General features: G+C 46.7%; 1 protein-coding gene across 1 annotated transcript in view; it reads left to right on the top strand.

Annotated features, from left to right (window-relative positions):
• ERN2 (endoplasmic reticulum to nucleus signaling 2) overlaps positions 1 to 21,661 on the top strand; it is a 60,027-nt gene that overhangs the window by 25,873 nt on the left and 12,493 nt on the right. The window contains exons 5-14 of the mRNA XM_063934758.1: positions 743 to 815; positions 1,185 to 1,307; positions 1,629 to 1,730; positions 8,809 to 9,070; positions 10,360 to 10,438; positions 10,890 to 11,037; positions 11,486 to 11,604; positions 13,023 to 13,208; positions 19,104 to 19,335; positions 20,316 to 20,406. Coding sequence (XP_063790828.1) covers positions 743 to 815; positions 1,185 to 1,307; positions 1,629 to 1,730; positions 8,809 to 9,070; positions 10,360 to 10,438; positions 10,890 to 11,037; positions 11,486 to 11,604; positions 13,023 to 13,208; positions 19,104 to 19,335; positions 20,316 to 20,406 — 1,415 coding nt within the window. The remainder of the gene's footprint in view (positions 1 to 742; positions 816 to 1,184; positions 1,308 to 1,628; positions 1,731 to 8,808; positions 9,071 to 10,359; positions 10,439 to 10,889; positions 11,038 to 11,485; positions 11,605 to 13,022; positions 13,209 to 19,103; positions 19,336 to 20,315; positions 20,407 to 21,661) is intronic.

The raw sequence follows: 21,661 nt of genomic DNA, 5'->3' as shown, positions 1-21,661 counted from the left end.
CTGCCAGGATGCTGCCAGGGGGGTGGGCGCAACAAAGCCCCTTGCGGGCTTGCTGCGCTTGCCACGATGCGTGCTCGGTGGCTCGCTGCTCTTGCCACAGGTTCTATCCCCTTGCGGCCGGGATCCTGGCGTCTGTATGGTGACTGCCGGGATCCCGACCGCCGGTCACCTGACTACATCCCATGGGTGACCTCTGTGTGAACATTTAACTATAAGTAACAACCTAGACCTTTCAGTCTAGATGGAGCCCAGTATGAAGACTCCTCTTAAGGAAACCGTGTTCTTCTGGATAGCTGCAACCCTATATAGGCTGCTCTATAGGGGAGATCTGCAGGATACATTTTTTCCTGTTTTGTTATAAATCTCTTGGACTAATTTGTTAGACTGTGCATGGAACCCATAGCATAGTAAATTATTTATTAGTTATTTATATAGAGCCTATATATATTACGCAACACTTTATGGAGTATATGTAAGTCCATGCCCCGGAGGAGCATGTAATCTATATTCCCTGCCACAAGATGCAGACACCTCTCCCCACCCCAGTAACCAATTAATCTACCAGTATGGTTTGGGGGTTTTTTTGTGTGAGAGGAAACTGGAGTGCAAACCCAGCACAAACACATGGAGAACATACAAACTCCACATGGATATGGCCCAGGTCGGCGTCAACCCTTACACTAAAAGTAGCATGGCTAACTACTGTGCCTCTGTGCCGTCCCTAATTGTACCTATTTTCCAGAAATTGCCATTTACCATCCAGGAGTTGGTACAGTCCTCTCCCTGCCGCAGCTCTGATGGAATCCTGTATACAGGTAATGGCGTGTGTGCTGTGTGAGTTATATATAGTGTCTACATCATGTGGAAAGAATGGTTGGTGTTGGGGAAATGTTGGTCTTCACCACCACTATATTGGCACATTACTGCATATGTCACCATTGGATGCGGAAACATTCTCCCCAGCTTGTATAGTTGGCATTGGATAACCTTCTAGTTGGATTACCTGAAATTGGTGCTCTGATGTAATCGTATGATCTCTCCCACAGAGCTAACGATTACCTTCTCCTTAGAGATAATGTGTGGTCCATAACTGGCATAGAAATAGGGATGGAGGAATGGAACTCTTCCATATCCGATCATCTTTTGTAGACAGACGTAATTATTTGTATATGTATTTTGGACAGGGAAGAAGCAGGATTCCTGGTTTGTTGTGGATCCAAAGACGGGAGAGAAGCAGACAACACTATCCACGGATTCATCTGAGGGTTTGTGTCCGTCATCCCCTCTCCTGTACATTGGACGAACACGTAAGTTCAAGAGCTGTATCTTATGTATTAGAGAGTACACATGGGGAGTCTACTGCTGGATACGCCCACTGGAGAGAAAGTCTGGGGTAAATTTACTAAGGTGGGAGGTTTTTTATTTTTAGAGCTGGCGATGTTGCTCATAGCAACCAATCAGATTCTGCTTAACATTTATCTAGCTGCTTCTAGAAGATAATAGAATCTGGTTGCTACGGGCAACATCACCCTTTCTAAAAAAAAAAACTCCCAACTTAGTAAATTTTCCCCTCTGTCTCTGTTGCTTTGAGTGTGGGAGGCGACTGCCTGTCTGTTCTCACTTTGCAGAATACATGATCACGATGTATGACACGAAATCCCGGGAGCTGCGCTGGAATGCCACCTTCCACGACTACTCTGCCCTTCAGTGTGACAGTACCTATGATTACAGTGAGTATTGCAGGAACGGAGGGCGTTGGGGAAATTTATGTATATGGTTATGAAGCGGAGGCAGATATACAAACCTGTAGCAGTGTAGGACACCAGTTACTTTACCAAGTCGTTATAGGAAGTAAAACCAATAAGGGGTTAAATGAGGACCTTTCTCTCCGATTGTCCCGGGTAGCTGTTTGCTCAATGTAACCCTACAGACGTGACTTTCACAAGGCGTTTAACCCTTTTGTTTCAGAAAACAAGTTACTTTAACTTAAAACCGGTACTAACAAAGAGGGTATTGAGTTGGTTTCGAAGGTTCTCCACTCGGGGCCTGATGCAGAAATGGTTGGAGTGGGCATCGCTGCTGCTTACTTGGATGCAGCAGTGATGCCAGCATATGGTAATGCAGCAGGAGGCGTCTGGTATAAGTATGCATGCTTGTGTGATGCAGTGCTGCGTCAGAGGGTGCAGCATCGGATCACTTGCAACACCATCGGCCGGCTGAGTGACTCATGAGGTCACACGGGCCGGCAGCTGCGTCCGAGAGGCCAGGAAATCTCCATCAGAAGATGGGAGATCCTGCCCTTGGCACGCTCACAAAATGAAGACGACATGCTTCTGTTTTGTAAAACGGCTGCAGACTGTCAATCGTGTGACGTCTGCAGCCGTACTACATCCGACGACGCACGACCCGTACTGGATATACACACTGGATGGTCCAGCCATTGGTACTTTGCCTGATTTTCCGGTTGTGTCGGAATGTGAATCAGGCCCACTGGTTGCAGAAATGGCATTCATTACATGGGTTATGCATAATATACCTTTTTTTTTTTTTATTAGAAAATGTATTAAATATGAAAAATATTGTTGCAATTAACATTTGTCATTTTTAAAGTCACTGTTTCCGTAATTCGCACTCTTACAGTGCTGCTCATTCCGTCTCCTCCCAATCGTTTTACATGCTGCAATAACTGGCATTAGGCAGAGTGTGTCAGCAGGGAAGAAAGTGAAGATTTTAAAGAACAAATAGGAAACATGGTAAATAGGTGAAACATTTTATTGTATCAGAAACCATTAAATGCACTCTGACCTTGTCTTAATTTTACATTTTATTTTTTTTAGTTTGTAATTGATAAATGTAAATATTTAAAGAGGGGTTTTAAACAATGTGGCTATTAAACTCTGTTTGCGGGGTTTATGGGTCAGTAGACTGTCCTTCTTTTAGGGTGTTATCCTATTAGCAGCGGTATTTTAACCACTGCTAATAGGATCACCGAGGGCTATCCTGTTAGCCCCGATGCCGGTGCCCTTTTTCCTCACGCACCTGAAGCTTAATCCACGATAAGGGGCCGCCGGAGCCGCGATAACACATGGGGTCAGGGACTTAGCCTCGATCCCATATGTTTTCAGGCAATTGTGGGTCCAATTTCCGCCAATCAAAACAGCCTCTAATTGAATACCGCGATAATGACCATTGGTAATTAATCGCGTTATCCGGTCGTTTTGATTGTCCAAAACGGCATCGGGCTAATAGTCTCTCTCTGGTCTCTTTACCTTCTCCAGTGCCCTCCTTTCACCTATTCACTTGTAATAATCCAGTCACGATATAGTGTCAGAGCTTGGGGGTATTGTCACTGTCCAGAGGAGCGAAAATCTGACTAAGAGCAGGCCACGAATAACAGACGCATCTCTGTGATGTAACTCCTGGTCACGGCAGGTGGACAACATAAAACTGATATCCGACATATCTATTCACCTGTGCTGGGTACAATCAAGTAATTAATATTCTCTAAGGTATAAAGCTTTTAGTAAAGGAAAGAGAATTTTACCAAAGAATGGTAGAAAAACAGGCGCTGTAACAGGGCTGGTTCTCTAAGCTGCTGTTGGGTGAGGTGATAGTTGGTCACCTTAGTAAAACATATAGGCACAAAGAAAACCAACTGCGCTGATAGGAATAATCACAATATTACATTCACTAGAAAAACCAATATCTGAGTATTTAATAAGAATATTTGATGAATCTCCCAAGATGTAAATGATTCACGCAAAGTCCTGTGGAATTCTTAGCAACGCCCTGGTCAGAGATGTGGCTAACTAACGCGTTTCGCTGTGCATTGCGTGAATCATTTACATCTTGGGAGATTCCAGTCCCGTCATTGTGGACATTAATAAAGGGAGAACCACCACGGTTATTGCGCTGGATAAGGAGAATACTCTGGACACCCACTAGGTGGAATACCCGGCAGAAAGACCACAAGGGACTTGGTAATTATTCATCTCCAGATTGGATGCTACAAAATCCATACATTTGTTTGTCCTGCAGGTCTCATTCTTATTTCCATCAGCACCAATTGCTTATGCCGGTATTTGCATGCAGACTGCCCTAAATGCCCGTACACAGTGGTCAATATATCGGCCGTTCTTTTGGACGGCCGATATATCGCGGGACCGTCGGCCAGTGTGTACGGCCGATACGTCTGTGAACTCCGTCGTTCACAGACGTATCGCGTCGGCCGCGCAGGACAGCCGATGGCCAATATATCTACCGATATATTGGCGCGTCGCTGTGTGTGTACGGGCCGGTCGGCCGACCGCCCGTACACATGCTGCGGCGGCCGGCGGTGATTGACAGCTGAACTGGGCGGGCGTGTGTACACGCCCGCCCAGTTCATGACGTCAGTCCCCGACGGATCGAGCAGTGTGTATGCTGAACACACTGCTCGATCCGTCCATAGATATATCTGCAGATCAATTGATCTGCAGATATATCTATTATACCCCTTTCACATCGCACAAATAACCCGGTATCGACACGGCATATTGCCGTGTCGATAAGGGTCAGTGTGCGATGTGAAAGCACTTTCGGCGAATTAGCGGGTCGCCTGATCCGGTAATTCAACCCGGTATAAAAGAAGGATTATACCCGGGTTGAATACCGGGTCAGGCGCAGTGTGAATGGGAGCCGCGTCGATGCGACACGGTTCCCATTCACAGTATAGGGAGAGGCGGCGCAGGAGATGAGCTCATCTCCCAGCGCCGCCTCCACCCCCGCCCCTGCTGCTGCTGCGCCCCCCCGCTGCTATGGCAACCGACCCGGTATATTGCCGGGTCGGAAAGCCACCAAAGGAGACCAAATGCCGGATCCCACCCGGTAAGGACACGTTTCTCTTACCGGGTGGGATCCGGCATTTGCGATGTGAAAGCGGTATAAGTGTGTACCTACCTTAAGAGAGACTAATTGCGGTTCAGAGATTGGCTTATATGGCTCTGTTTTTAAGTGTGTTTTTATTTATTTATTTATTTTTATTTATATATATATATATATATATATATATATATATATATATATATATATATATATAATATATACATATACATAAACATCATTGGTCAGTCATCATCAAATATTCTTATTAAATACTCAGCTATTGGTTTTTCTAGTGAATGTAATATTGTGATTCTTCCTATCAGCGCAGTTGGTTTTCTTTGTGTTTCTAAAGCCTTAAGTTGATGGTTCCAGTTGTATTTCTGGGGTCTATTGATGAAGCAGTGAAAAGTGTGGAGAAGTGATCCAGTGGAGATAATCTACATAAAAAAGGGGAAGGGCGCCTCCCAGAGCCTATGTGGAAATGCTGCTCTCAGGGGAATAGGGTATTAGCAATCCCTAAACAATGGAAGACAAAAACTAAAGAAAAGAGAGCGCAAGCAGACTCCACTAAAAGTGAACAATTTTAATCATAAAATATACACAATCATCACATAGTCAAATGGTATACATATACCTAATTGTAACAGAATGTAGCCAATAAATATAAGTATAGGATCCGCACTAAACTTCATAGACTTCCATAAAACCAGTGCACTATTAAATCATAAATATGAGCCGATATAATGGTGATCTTTATATTAGAACCAATATGTCCTTTGATTCATCTAAGAATTGACAGCTGATGGTTAACGCTGAAAGTCTTATGTATTATCCACAGATCAGTCCCGTAATTGAAAATAGATGTGTAACAAGTGCACTGTTATTTTGTGTTTTTTGTGAAGTTGAGCCTCTATTTGTTAAACCCCAAATACCGCACCAGTTCAATCTGCTGTTCTAATTAGTATAGCAGCGTGTCGGGATGATACCGCTTACCACTTCCTTGATGCACCGGCGGCACTGACAAGTGCTCAGGTGCCGCTGACTCCGGAGGCTATATCTCACACTCTCTCCCTGCCACAGCGTGTCAAACCACTGACCGCTTGCCGCCTCCAAAGGTCATCCAACGGCGCTGTAGATGTCCGAAACACCGCTGGCCTGGGGAGATGAGTTAGCAGCCACGGTCCCTGTATTGCAGATGGAACCAATGCAGGTGGCTTTGCTCGGGCAGATTCAACCAGACGATGAATTGGAGCTTTAGCGGGTGGAGGTCGTGGAAAGGTGGAGTCTGCTTGCGCTCTCTTTTCTTTAGTTTTTGTCATCCGGTGGAGAAGTTGCCCATGGCAACCAATCAGCAGTGAAGTAACATTTATAATTTCGTTACTATACAATTGTACGGAGCAGCTGATTGGTTGCCATGGCTTACTTCTCCACAGGCTCACGTCTCCACACTTTTCACTGCTTATGTGTTGGCGAACAACCACCTTGACGTATGTTTCCTTGTTTGCAGTTTGTGAGTGCTGTTCCAGCACACCTGTGGTTTTTCCATTTATTTGGCTGATGGACAAGCACAAAACACTAAAGCTCCATACACACCGTGCAATTTTCCATGCGATATGGACTATATAGTCCATATTGCACGGAAACATAGTGCATATCGCACTGTGTGTATGCACTTGTGATGCCGAAACGCGCGGTCCTGCGGGAACAGCATCACAAGAAAATATAGTGTGTGCATGCAGGGCCGATACGGACTACATGCCTCCAGGCACAATGTAGTCAGTGTCAGCCGTTAGCCTGCATCGGTGCGTGTGTACACACCTTTACAGTCACTAATACAGAGGAAGGTACCGGATTATTCTTGAATTTAGCAGTATTCTTTTGTAGCTAGTGGAGAACATTTCTGAAAACTGATGGTGGTGTATTGCCCACGACGACTGTAACCAGAAGGGTTCTTAACATTATAAAGTAAAGTAGAAGCAGACGGCGATTTATTAAAGAATAAGATGTATCAAAAGATATACTCCGTTTAGGTACGCTTCAAATCGGTTCAGAGTTACAGTTCAGTCAGGTCACATCTAGGGAGCCCTACCACCTGCTGCAGACTCTGACTTCACCTAAAGCTCTCCTAGTTCATATGGCAAGCTCTTTTACCTACCGTTTAATGTATTTAAATGTATATTATACATATATTAGTGCTCTATTAGTTATTAACAATAGGGGACAGCATTGCCTACCAGCGATGGGGAACTTTTGGCACTCCAGCTGCTGTTGAACTACACATTCCAGAATGCCCTACTACAATTTTAGCATGGCCACATGGCAAAACTGTAGCAGGGCATGCTGGGATATGTAGTTCAACAACAGCTGGAGTGCCAGAGGTTCCCCATCACTGGATGCTGTTGTAAGAAAGCCTCTGTATGTACAGTAATTAGCAACATCAGCGGATAACAGCGTAATACAATGCGTTATGGGGGTCATTCCGACCCGATCGCACGCTGCACTTCTTCGTAGCCGTGCGATCGGGTCGAAACTGCGCATACGCGGTGGCCACAATGGGCACGCGCGTCATTGCCCAACGACGGGGACAGCGACGAAAGCGATCGCAGCGGTGATCACAAGAAGATTGACAGGCGGAAGGTGTTCTGGGGCGGATACTCACCGTTTTCTGGGAGTGGTGAGTCCAACGCAGGCGTGTCCAGGCGTTTGCAGGGCGGGTGTCTGACGTCAACTCCAGGACCAGTTACGCTGAAGACATCGCAGCCGGTGAGTATGTTAGGACCTACTTAGAAACTGCAAAAAATCTTTTTGCATAGTAGGGCTGCACAAGGGTTCGCAGCCTTGCTATACAAAAAATCCCTCCCCCATACACGGCGACTAGTTAATCGCACGGGCTGCAAAAAAGCAGCTTTGTGCGATCAACTCGGAATGAGGGCCTATATTCCAAGCATTCCAGCTTATGAGAGAACAAAAGCACGTTAGTCTTGAATTGCAAGTGGTTAGTCAGTACATGGGCCCTCATTCCGAGTTGTTCGCTCGCAAGCTGCTTTTAGCAGCAGTGCACACGCTAAGCCGCCGCCTACTGGGAGTGAATCTTAGCTTATCAAAATTGCGAACGAAAGATTAGCAATATTGCGAAAAGACTTCTCTGTGCAGTTTCTGAGTAGCTTGAGACTTACTCTGCCAGTGAGATCAGTTCAGTGCTTGTCGTTCCTGGTTTGACGTCACAAACACACCCAGCGTTCGCCCAGACACTCCTCCGTTTCTCCAGCCACTCCCGCGTTTTTCCCAGAAACAGTAGCGTTTTTTCAAACACTCCCATAAAACGGCCTGTTTCCGCCCAGAAACACCCACTTCCTGTCAATCACATTACGATCACCAGAATGAAGAAAAAACCTCGTAATGCCGTGAGTAAAATACCTAACTGCATAGCAAATTTACTTGGCGCAGTCGCAGTGCGAACATTGCGCATGCGCAGTTAGCGGAAAATCGCTGCGATGCGAAGAAAATTACCGAGCGAACAACTCAGAATGACCACCATGGTACAAATATCACATTCCAACATCCTTAACCCATACAGGTAACGTTTGATTTCACACAAGCAATAAAAATATATGAAAGACGCTCTCTACTAACATCTAGTAATGATATGTGAAAGGCAGTACAAATTTCTGAAATGTGTGATAAGTCACATGACCGTTACTAGCCCATACTAATACAATGACCAATCATATTCTACGTTTGATTTTCAAGTGCAGTATTAAAAATGAGTGGTTTCAGGTTCTGTACTCATTGGTACATTGTACCATTGCAGAAGTTTTTGGAAAGGCCTGTGTGGGTATAAGCATGGAAATGTAATACATTGGTGGATATAGAATAGTGTCTGGTATGGAATTAGTCATATGTGACTTTTATTGAAATGAAAATCTGGGTCTGTTTCCTGCTCAGAGATGGCTCACTTTGCCTCCACTGGTGATGGTATGCTGGTCACAGCCAACCGGGGTAGCGGAGAAGTGTTGTGGATGCAGAATTATGGTTCCCCCGTCGTTGGGCTGTTTATGTGGCACCAAGACAGCCTAAGGCGAATCCCGCACCTTAACGTGGCAATGGAAACCCTCCGTTACTTAACCTTCAATTCTCAGGGCATCCGACTGATCAAATGGAACTACCAGGCGGTACAGGAACTAAGCACTACCAAGACACACCTATTGTGAGTACACTTCACCTGCTAGATGTGCACTCTAGCCTGTTCTTCAGGAATGGCCATTAGGCACCTTCTTACAGAACTGCCTACAATACAGTTCAGATTAGTATGTAATTGTGATGAACCTTCTCAGCAGAGCGCGTGTCAAATTTCTGTAGTGGTTCCGTGCTGGGAGCAGTCACTTCCTGATAAATTCTTTCTTCACTATAAAACATAATCTCAATTAACTTTGGAGTATAGGGAAGCAGACTCAACTTGCAATTGTTTGTACTAGTGTTTTATACCTGTCATTCACAGGGTAGCTAGCTATTGTGGTTGCAGTTTAGGTACATCCCGTGTGTGTCTCTCCAGCCTCATCCCTCAATGTTCTCCTCAGCCTCATGCCACCACCCTCCCCCTGTGTCTCTCCAGCCTTGTGCCGCTTCCCTGTGTCTCTCCAGCCTTATACACCCCACCCCTTGTGTCTCTCCAGCCTCATCCCTCAATGTTCTCCTACGCCTCATGCCACCACCCTCCCCTTGTGTGTCTCCAGCCTTATACACCCCACCCCTTGTGTCTCTCCAGCCTCATGCCGCCCAACTCCCTGTGTCCACCCTCATGCTACCAACCCAGTGTCTCTCCAGTCACATGCCATCCCAGCCCCTCTGCCTCTCTACCCTCTAGCCACCCAACCTCTGTGTTTTCCAGCCTCATGCGGTCTCCGACTCATGCCGTCCCACCCTGTGTCTCTCCAGCCTCATGCCACCCCTCCCCCCACTGTCTCTCCAGCCTATGGGATGGCCATTGATGGTTTTGCAACCACCAGTGGTCTGTGACCAGTGTTTGCCATCGGTTGTAGGGCACCGATACAGCACCTTTGGCGATGGTAGCAGTTTTTGAATAACATCAGCGGCGGGCCGATGTTGTAGGTCTGTGCTTGCGCAGCACTCAGCCATCGTTCTCTCGATCACCAATGGGTTTCTGCTTTAAGAACTATCGATGGCCATCACTGCACCAGATTTTTGTGTGTAGCACACACATACAGGGCAACTTTACTGCAGTTCTAGTTGAATGTGGACATACTTTCCTCCCAACACTAAATATGTCTGTACTTTATAATGTATTCACCTTTAGTGTCACATGGATTATTAGGTGTACAATTGCACATTCCAGCTTGACTTGCTCCCAACACTGAGGCCCACTTTGCTCATCTTACCCTAAATGCAGCAGTGTGCAGCATCGCACACGACTAGCTCACGTAGGGTAGTGCACAAATAAATAGAACAATTCCACATGTTTCCTTTGCTTTAACACAGGCCGTCTCTGTATGTGGGGAAGCACACCAACGGATTCTACGCCTCCTCTTCCCTGATTCACGAGGGAGTCTCTATTGTGGTGAGAAGCAGAAAGGTTCACTAGGATTGTGAAACAAAGCTACAATGACTATTGTATGCCTAGGCTATAATTAGAATATTGCATTCCTCAATCCGTTTGCCGGTATCTAGCCATCTCACAGCACTGATTATTATCACAGTGACATTTAATGTCCTACAATTACAGGTAAAGGGTGTCGCAGCGCAGTATATTAAAGCACATGTTATGACTAAATAGCACATGGTATGACATCTCCTAGGAAGAACGTATTGATTACACATCAGTCATGTGGTCTTAGAACACTGAATACATTTAATGGGATCATATAGACATGAAAGCAACTGTAATGTTTTTGAGAGGTAAAATGTTTACATATTAAGTAGATTCTGCATTCCTGGTAACTTATTAAATAAAGACGTAGAAAGTACACAGTGTAAGTCACTCATGTCCTTCATTGTGTGATCTCCTCTAGCCACGTGGAATCACATTGGCCCGGATAGAGGGGCCCACCACTCAGGATGTCACGTTGAAGGAGTCCACAGAGTTTGATGTTACACCAAGCACCGACGTCAAGTACCCACAAGGCAGCGTGGTGTCTGCAGATCAGTGGCTGCTGATTGGTAAGAGGCGGGAAGGTGGAGCTGAACTCATAGCTTTTAGCATAGTCATTGGCTAACATCAGAAACTATCTGTGCTTAGGACTAAACAATCATTTTTGACCGATATTACAAACATCAGTACTACCAATGTTTCCTATCGATGTTCCAGCCCTAGTCAGAAGAAGATCACATGGACAATGCAATTGCAGTATATTACAACGGTATTTGCCGATATGCAGGACAATGATCCTGGCTGTTTTGCTAAGACTATTATTAATCATCATGGTCCTCTTCAGGCTGCAATCTAGGGCCAGTTACTCAATATCTGCAATGGTATCGGAATGTGTGTCTAACCGTCTCTGCATTGACATCCAACATCTTCCTGCTCTCTTCAGTATATCTGAATTGCTGTACTAATGCTGCTGATCATTCTAGTGTACTAACATAATCTTCTGTTTGTCTCCATAAGGTCACCATGAGGTGCCTCACATCGTCCACACCACCATGCTGAGAGCATTTCCCGAGACCCTGCGAAGGGATACAGAGTCCATCATTCGAGGTCCAACACCTAGGACCCTCTTTGATGATGTAAGAACTGTGTGTGTTGGTGGGAGTGACAGTGATTTCGTAAAAGTGCCCAATACTGTCTGCTATATTAGGAATATTAAACTATTGGCAATCTGTGGAGGTGAAAGTAACCAGTATGAACTGCTCAATCATTCAGTTGGCACTTATGACATTCTCGAGACACGAGGCACTGTATGCTTAATACCTCAATTATGTCACTAGCTACTAGTACAGCGGGATGCTGAATATTGGTGCGGCACCGCGGGCAGCTTCACATTATGGGGGAGGTGCTTCAAAATGTGAGAAATGAAGTACCAGCCAATCAACTTCTGTCACTTTACAAACACAGCTTGTAACATGACAGGAGCTGATTGATACTTTATTTCTCTCTCCGCTTTGCCTCTCTCCAAGTTTAGACCCCCCCCCCCCGCCATTTGTTTCAAAACCAGAATGTTAAAAATCATTCTGCAATGTTATTACAAAGGATTATATATTCTTTTAAAAAAGAAGAACATTACACACTACAAATTTTACATTTGCTACTGCTTAAAAGGGGGTTTATAGGTCATGCAATGTGTTTTTTATATGGCAATAATCTGCAATTGTTAAAAAGTAAGGAACAGTGAGTAGAGAAGTAGAGGTATAGACCCGGATAGTGGAATGCGAGCAAAGGTGGCTTTCAAGATTATCACTGTTCCAGATCGTTAAATTGCCATAAAGGGCAAAGGTCATTCTCTTCCATCTTGTAATTTAGCAAGTTTAAAGGCGGGTACACACTAGCCGATGTTTAAATGCCGGAGGTGAACGACTATATAGCGTTCCGTATATAGCGCGTACACACTGAACGTTATCGGTCAACGATAACTATCAGTGACGTCCCCGCCGGCATTCCGGGATATGCAGCTCAGCCCGACATTGACGGGTTGAGCGGCATGTCAGATTAATATTGGTGATCGCTGAACGGCGTGTGGAGCGCGCATCGTTCATCAATAATACCCCCATACACACTGGACAATTTCAGGCTAAAAATAAACGATAACGACATAAATGTCATTATCGTTAATTTTTTAGGCATAAATTGCCTAGTGTGTACCCCCTTTTAGTTATTTATTATTATTTTTTACAGCAGAAATCCTTTACAAAGCAAAACCAGATTGGTTTTGCCGTGTAAATGATTGCCGCATTTTAAAAAAAAAAGACTCGGACAATATTCCTGCACCTCAGGAACTCGGCGGATGTTACATTTAGCAGATGGGATTACAGTAATGCAGGAAATGAAGATGTTCCTTCATATGAATATAAATTATAGACTTTGTGCTGGCAGCATTAAGATAGCTGTATGCAAATAAGACGGCAGTGAAAAGACAATATAGTGTCTAGACAAGATATATCCAGTGCTGTAAGAGGCTTGCCGTGCACTCACCTTCTGTCACCTACAGTTTCTGTCTTCGCAGAATCAAGACGGGTTCCCTCAGGGTGACACGGAAGGACGTGTAAAGACGGAGGCCGATAATGAAGAGGCCAGAATTGTCCTTCCTGACTCCTCCATAACCAATCTCCTTGTCACGGGTATAGTCACACTTCTCCTTGGAGGCTGGGTGCTTTTTGGACTCACTTACCCCAAGGTGAGAGTTGTGGTGTCTATGAATAACTGTGCTGTCACTTACTCTACTCTAAGTGTTGCGATGGATTGCTTAATCACCAAAGCATCCCCATGACCCTATCTTTGCAAATTCATTAGCCCAGATAATAATAGGATTTTAATACCTACCGGTAAATCCTTTTCTCTTAGTCCGTAGAGGATGCTGGGGATGCTTCAAGAACCATGGGGTATGGACGGGATCCGCAGGAGACATGGGCACTTTAAGACTTTAAAAGGGGTGTGAACTGGCTCCTCCCTCTATGCCCCTCCTCCAGACTCCAGTTATAGGAACCGTGCCCAGGGAGACGGACATTTAGAGGAAAAGGATTTATTTAATTATTTTAAAACTAAGGTGAGATACATACCAGCTCACACCTCAAACACGCCGTACAACATGGCATTCAACAACAACGCATGCAACGGCATGACCAACATCAGTCACAGACTGACTGAACTTAACTCACATGTGTGTAACTATAACCAATAACTGCAGATACAGTACGCATTGGGACGGGCGCCCAGCATCCTCTACGGATTAAGAGAAAAGGATTTACCAGTAGGTATTAAAATCCTATTTTCTCATACGTCCTAGAGTATGCTGGGGATGCTTCAAGAACTATGGGGTTTATACCAAAGCTCTAGAACGGGCGGGAGAGTGCGGATGACTCTGCAGCACCGATTGACCAAACAAGAGGTCCTCCTCAGCCAGGGTATCAAACTTGTAAAACTTCGCAAAGGTGTTTGATCCCGACCAAGTAGCAGCTCGGCAAAGCTGTAATGCCGAGACCCCTCGGGCAGCCGCCCAGGATGAGCCCACCTTTCTGGTAGAATGGGCCTTCACTGATTTCGGTAACGGCAATCCTGCCGTAGAATGAGCCTGCTGAATCGTATTACAGATCCAGCGCGCAATAGTCTGCTTGGAAGCAGGAGCCCCAATCTTGTTGGGAGCCCACAGGACAAACAGAGCCTCTGTTTTCCTAATCTGAGCCGTTCTGGCGACATAGATTTTCAAAGCTCTGACCACATCGAGAGACTTCGATTCCTCCAAGGCGTCAGTAGCCACTGGCACCACAATAGGCCGGTTCACGTGAAATGATGGAACTACTTTTGGCAGAAATTGCTGATGAGTTCTCAACTCCGCTCTATCAGCATGGAAGATTAAATAGGGGCTTTTGTGAGACAAAGCTGCCAGTTCAGATACCCGCCTTGCGGATGCCAAGGCCAACAACATGACTACTTTCCAAGTAAGGAATTTTAACTCAACCTTACGTAAAGGTTCAAACCAGTGAGATTGCATGAACTGCAATACCACATTAAGATCCCACGGTGCCACAGGGGGCACAAATGGAGGTTGGATGTGCAGCACGCCTTTCACGAAGGTCTGAACTTCTGGAAGGGAGGCCAATTCTTTCTGAAAGAAGATTGATAAGGCTGAAATTTGTACTTTAGTGGAGCCCAACTTTAGGCCCGCATCCACACCTGCTTGCAAAAAATGGAGCAAACGCACCAGCTGAAAATCCTCCGTAGGAGCCTTCTTGGAGTCACACCAAGATGCATATTTCCTCCAAATACGGTGGTAATGCTTTGCCATTACTTCTTTTCTAGCCTGAAGAAGTGTGGGAATGACTTCACTGGGAATACCCTTTCGGGCTAGGATTTGGAGTTCAACCGCCATGCCGTCAAACGCAGCCGCGGTAAGTCTTGAAAAACGCACGGTCCTTGTTGTAACAGGTCCTCCCGTAGAGGAAGAAGCCAGGGATCTTCTATGAGCAACTCCTGAAGATCTGGATATCAGGCCCTTTTTGGCCAGTCTGGAACAATTGAGTATCGCCTGAACCCTTGTTCTTCTTGTAATCTTTATCACCTTTGTAATGAGTGGAAGTGGAGGGAACACATAGACCGACGGAAACACCCACGGTGTCACTAGGGCGTCCACCGCTGTTGCTTGAGGGTCCCTCGACCTGGAACAATATCTCGGAAGCTTCTTGTTGAGGCGAGACGCCATCATGTCTATTTGAGGAATTCCCCAACGACTTGTCACTTCTGCAAAGACCTCTTGATGAAGACCCCACTCTCCTGGATGGAGATCGTGTCTGCTGAGGAAGTCTGCTTCCCAGTTGTCCACTCCTGGAATGAAGACTGCGGACAGAGCGCTTGCATGTCTCTCCGCCCAGCGAAGAACTTTCGTGGCCTCCGCCATCGCCGCTCTGCTCTTTGTTCCACCCTGGCGGTTTATGTATGCCACTGCTGTCATGTTGTCTGACTGAATCAAGACGGCGAGACCGCGAAGAAGATGTTCCGCTTGCAGAATGCCGTTGTAAATGGCCCTTAATTCCAGAATGTTTATGTGCAGACAAGCTTCCTGGCTTGACCATTTTCCCTGAAAATTTCTCCCCTGTGTGACTGCTCCCCATCCTCGGAGACTTGCATCTGTGATCACTAGGATCCAATCCTGAATCCCGAACCTACGTCCCTCCAGGAGGTGAGAACCGTGCAGCCACCACAGAAGGGAGATTCTGGTCCTGGAAGATAGGATTATTTTCCGGTGCATGTCCAGGTGAGACCCGGACCACTTGTCCAACAGGTCCCACTGAAACACTCTGGCATGGAACCTGCCAAACTGGATGGCCTCGTAGGCCGCCACCATCTTCCCCAGCAACTGAGTGCATTGAAGAATCAACACTCTTGCCTGTTTCAGAATCTGTTTCACCATGTTCTGTATTTCCAGAGCTTTTTCCTCTGGAAGAAAAACTCTTTGTAATTCTGTATCCAGAATCATTCCCAGGAACGATAGCCGCGTTGTCGGAACCAGCTGTGATTTTGGCAAGTTTAGGAGCCAACCATGTTGTTGCAGAATCGTCAGTGAGAGCGCAACGTTTTTCAGCAATTGCTCCTTGGATCTCGCCTTTATGAGGAGATCGTCCAAGTACAGGATAATTGTGACTCCTTGCTTGCGCAGGAGAACCATAATTTCCGCCTTAACCTTGGTGAAAATTCTCTTGAGCCGTGGACAGACCAAACGGCAACATCTGAAATTGGTAATGACAATCCTGTACAGGTAAGCCTGATGTGGAGGATAAATGGGGACGTGTAAGTAGGCATCCTTTTATGTCGACCAACACCATAAAATCCCCCTCCTCCAGACTGGAGATCACTGCTCGGAGAGATTCCATCTTGAATTTGAATTTTTTTAGATAGAAATTGAGGGATTTTAGGTTCAGAATCGGTCTGACTGAGCCATTCGGCTTCGGGACCACGAACAGGCTCGAATAAAAGCCTTCCCCCTGTTGTTACGGGGGTACCGTGACAAAGACTTGATTTTAACACAGCTTTAGTATTGCAGCACATACTACCTCCCTTTCTGGAAGAGAAGCTGGCAAGGCCGATTTGAAAAATCTGTGAGGGGGCACGTCTTGAAACTCTAATTTGTACCGTTGGGTTACTATTTCTAATATCCAAGGATCCAGGGCCAAGTGAGCCCAGACCTGACTGAAGAGTTTGAGACGTGCCCCCACCGGTGCGGACTCCCTCAGAGGAGCCCCAGCGTCATGCGGTGGATTTGGTAGAAGCCGGAGAGGACTTCTGTTCTTGGGAACTTGCTACAGCCTGTGACCTTTTTCCCCTTCCTCTCGTAGCAAGAAAGGAGGACCCTCGTCCTTTTTTGTATTTATTGGGCCGAAAGGACTGCATCTGATAGTGGGGCGTTTTCTTTTGTTGTGCAGAAACATGAGGTAAAAATTATGACTTACCCGCGGTAGCCGTAGATACCAGGTCAGTCAGGCCGTCACCAAACAAGACACTACCGTTAAACGGTAGAGACTCCATAGTCTTCTTAGAGTCAGCATCAGCATTCCATTGATGAATCCACAATGCCCTCCTAGCCGAGACTGCCATGGCATTGGCCCTTGATCCCAAAAGGCCAATATCCCTTGCAGCTTCTTTTAAATATGCTGCAGCGTCCCTGATATGACCCAAAAGCACGCTATCCCTGTCCAGGGTATCTATTTCAGATGACAAGTTATCTGCCCACTTTTCAATAGCGCTACTCACCCATGCCGAAGCAACGGCAGGCCTGAGTAGCGACCCTGTAGTGACATAAATGGATGTTAGTGTATTTTCCTGCTTACGATCCGCAGGATCCTTTAGGGCTGCCGTGTCAGGAGACGGAAGCGCTACCTTTTTGGACAGACGCAAGAGAACTTTCTCCACCGTGAGGGTTGACTCCCACTTTTCCCTGTCCCCAGAGGGGAACGGATATGCTACCGGAATTCTTTTGGGAACCTGTACCTTCTTGTCAGGATTTTCCCAAGCCTTTTCAAAAAGAGCGTTCAGTTCATGAGAGGGAGGAAACGTTACCTCAGGTTTCTTTCCTTTAAACATACAGACCCTTGTATCAGGAACAGCAGGGTCCTCCGTGATATTTATCTTTTATCGCCACAATCATGTACCGAATGCTCTTAGCCAGTTTAGGATTCAATCTGGCATCACTATAGTCGACACTGGAATCAGAGTCTGTGTTGGTATCTGTATCTGCTATCTGGGTAAATGCACGTTTCTGTGACCCCGAAGAGGTCTGAGTTTGCGACAATGCATCCTCCATGGATTTTTTGTCCATGTCTGGTTCCCAGACTCAGATTTATCTAATCTCTTAGTCAACCGAGCCACATTTGCATTCAAAACACTCAACATATTTACCCAATCAGCCGTCGGCGGTGCCGACACAGTCACTCCCACAGTCTTTTCTATCCCCCCTCCAGCCTCCTCCTGGGAAGAGCACTCAGCCTCAGACATGTCGACATACGCGTACCGACACCCACAACCACACTGGGCTATAGGGGACAGACCCCCAGCAAAGCCTGTTAGAGAAACACAGAGGGAGTCCTGCCAGCTCACAACCCAGCGCCTATCCCGGTACTGAAGCGTGTAAAATACAGCCCAGACCTGTTAGCGCTTTTATAGTTCATAAAATAGCACCAAATCTCTTGTGCCGCCGCCGCCGCCCCCCCCCCCCCCCCCATTGTGGGAGGCCAGGATCAGCGTCTCTGCAGCTGTGAAGAGAAAATGGCGCTGGTCAGAGCTGTGAGGGCTAAGCCACGCCCCCTTAATGGCGCACTTCAGTCCCGCTTAATTTTATATATTTATACTGGCGGTGGTCTGTATTTAGTGCCTAGGCACTGTATACACTTGTGCCAGTAGCAAATTAGGTTTTATGCTGCCCAGGGCGCCCCCCCTGCGCCCTGCACCCTGCAGTGCCGTTTTGTATGTGGGAGCATGGCCGCGCTGCGCGGTACCTCAAAAGCCGTCTTCTGCCATCACTGAAGTCTTCTGATCTTCTACTCACCCAGCTTCTGACTTCTGGCTCTGCAAGGGGGGCGACGGCGCTGCTCCGGGAACGAGCATCTAGGCGACGGCGTACCTATCGATCAGACCCTCTGGAGCTAATGGTGTCCAGTTGCCTAAGAAGCAGAGCCTTGAAACTCACAGAAGTAGGTCTGCTTCTCTCCCCTCAGTCCCACGATGCAGGGAGCCTGTTGCCAGCAGTACTCCCTGAAAATAATAAACCTAACATAAGTCTTTTTCTGAGAAACTCTGGAGAGCCTCTCAGTGTGCATCCAGTCTCACTGGGCACAGAATCTAACTGGAGTCTGGAGGAGGGGCATAGAGGGAGGAGCCAGTTCACACCCCTTTTAAAGTCTTAAAGTCTTTAAAGTCTCCTGCGGATCCCGTCTATACCCCATGGTTCTTGAAGCATCTCCAGCATCCTCTAGGACGTATGAGAAATATGAATTATTACACCTGTTTGAAAGTCCTTGTCTGTATCGAGAAGTGAGAGTAGGGATCTGACGGTGATAGCGGCCTCTGCACTTTCCCATCATAGATGCAGGAACAACAGCGGCGTCAGCAGCAGGAATTACAGCAGCAGCTAGAGGAGCAACTGCAGCGTCTCCAACATCAGCAGAACATGGCAACGGAATCTTCTGAATCTACGGCTTCTGGTGAGGCCACCGCGCCAGACGGGCAAGGAAGCAGCAAGAGGAGAAGTGCGGAGCAGGAATACAGTCAGGCTAATGGCACAAAGCGCTTGAGCAGAGACAGCGGGGAGCAAGAAGGTGAGGGACAAAGCAGGTCCATATTTGTTGGGGAAAGCAGCGTGAGTTGTATCTGCTCTCCCAGCCTCTGCATTTGTAGATACATCTGCGTCGCACAGTGGAGGCAGACATTTTGTAGGTGGAACCAATACATTTGCTGACGTCATAGATTTGTTTGATGACATAAGTGATTACACAGAATTCCCCCTGGCGGTAATTGCCAAAACTGACCTATTTTGTCTGATTTTAAGGGTACCTTTTTTTACATGTGTATTTTACCATACATCTTATGGGCTGCTCCAACATTCAGCCTACTACTTCTCTTGGCAGTAGTGACATCACTGACGCTAGTGATCTCACTGATGCATGAGACACGTCGTATCATGTCACAAAGTTTTAGTAAGGTTATTCGCTGTAACCTCATGACTATTAAGGGGGGTACTCACGGAGCGATCGCTGCATAAAATGTAAGCAATCTGACTAGATTGCTTAGATTTTAAGCAGCGATCACTCCGTGTGTAGCCCTCACAGCGATAGTGATGCGCAGCCCCGCGCATCGCTATCGCTGGTGCTAGATTGGCTTGCATGCAGGCCAATCTATCAGGGCGCTCACTTCACCCGCTGAGTGAAATGAGCACCCCCGCCTCCCCCCGCACGCTCAGCACACATCGAGCTGTGCTGAGCGGGGGGGAGATATGTGTGCTGAGCGAACCGCTCGGCACACATCTCTCCCCAAATCGGCCCGTGAATACGGCCCTTTAGTTAAAAATGGCTGCCCACATTGTGTGTGGGTGACTGGTCCACTTTAACAGAACAGTGTTCTCTTTTAGAATATTTGATGCATGTTACAGGATTGATTATTTATGGACTATAAAATGTTAATGCTCCATGTACTCTGGGTTCCTTAGGAGGCAGAGTGATGTCTGTGTGTAGTTACCGGTGTGATGTACACCACCCATTTAAAATGTCCTCATTTTCTGAATATACGTGTTTACCTGCAGCTTCCAATGAAGAGGAGATAGAAGTGGGTAAGATTTCCTTTTCCCCCAAAGAAGTTTTGGGTCATGGAGCCGGTGGAACGTTTGTGTTCAGGTGAGCCCCCTCCAAATATTGTAGCCCCCTACCGGGTAATAAAGCGAAAGTTCTCCTCATGAAACATTTTAAAAGGGGGTTCCAATTTCATACAACTTTGAATCATCAGCTTTTAAATATTTTTTGGATTATATGGTTTACTGGAAATAACATTCATAGTCCTGGAGAACCTGGTTAGATGGGGAGAACCCTTTTTCTCTTACGTCCTAGAGGATGCTGGGGACTCCAGAAGGACCATGGAGGTATAGACGGGATCCGCAGGAGACATGGGCACACTATAAGACTTTGAATGGGTGTGAACTGGCTCCTCCCTCTATGCCCCTCCTCCAGACCTCAGTTATAGGAACTGTGCCCAAAGAGACTGGACACACACTAGGGGAGCTTTCCTGAGTTTCTCTGAAAAGACTTTCTGTTAGGTTTTTTATTTTCAGGGAGACCTGCTGGCTACAGGCTCCCTGCTTCGTGGGAGTGAGTGGAGAGAAGTCAGACCTACTTCTTCTGAGTTAAAGGCTCTGCTTCTTAGGCTACTGGACACCATTAGCTCCAGAGGGTTCGATCACTTGGTTCGCCTAGCTGCTGCTTCCCGGAGCCGCACCGTCAACTCCCTCACAGAAGCCAGAAGAAAGAAGTCGGGTGAGTATACAGAAGAAAGAAGACTTCAGTGACGGCAGAAGACTTCGGTAACGAGGTACAGCGCAGCGGTCGCGCTGCGCCCCATGCTCCCACATATACTTCCAACGGCACTCACAGGGTGCAGGGCGCAGGGGGGGCGCCCTGGGCAGCATGTTACTGAGGCTATAAAACTGTCAGAAAGACATTTTATAAGTGCCTAGGCACTAAATATAAGCCCCCGCCAGTATAAATATTTGAAATTGAGCGGGACTACAGCGCGCCGGGAGAGGGCGTGGCTTAGCCCTCACAGTTTACCAGCGCCATTTTCTCTCTTCACAGACATTGCAGAGACGCTGGCCCGGACCTCCACTCTCCTTATCAAGTACAGGGAGCAAAACGGGGGGGGGGGCTGCACAGTAATTTGGTGCTATTTAAACAGCGCAGACATCATATATTATTTTTCAGTATTATATGGGCGCTGGGGACACAAACGTGGAGAAAATCCATGGAGGACGCCTTATCCCAGGTACAGGTCCCCTCAGGGTCACAAAAGCGTTCATTTACCCAAATAGCTGATACGGATACCGACACGGACTCTGACTCCAGTGTCGACTATAGTGAGGCCAGTTTACATCCAAAATTG

Source organism: Pseudophryne corroboree, chromosome 7 (assembly GCF_028390025.1).
Source record: "Pseudophryne corroboree isolate aPseCor3 chromosome 7, aPseCor3.hap2, whole genome shotgun sequence".
Classification (NCBI taxonomy): Eukaryota; Metazoa; Chordata; class Amphibia; order Anura; family Myobatrachidae; genus Pseudophryne; species Pseudophryne corroboree.
The sequence above is the reverse complement of the archived record's forward strand: the minus strand, read 5'-3'. Positions and strand labels throughout refer to the sequence as shown.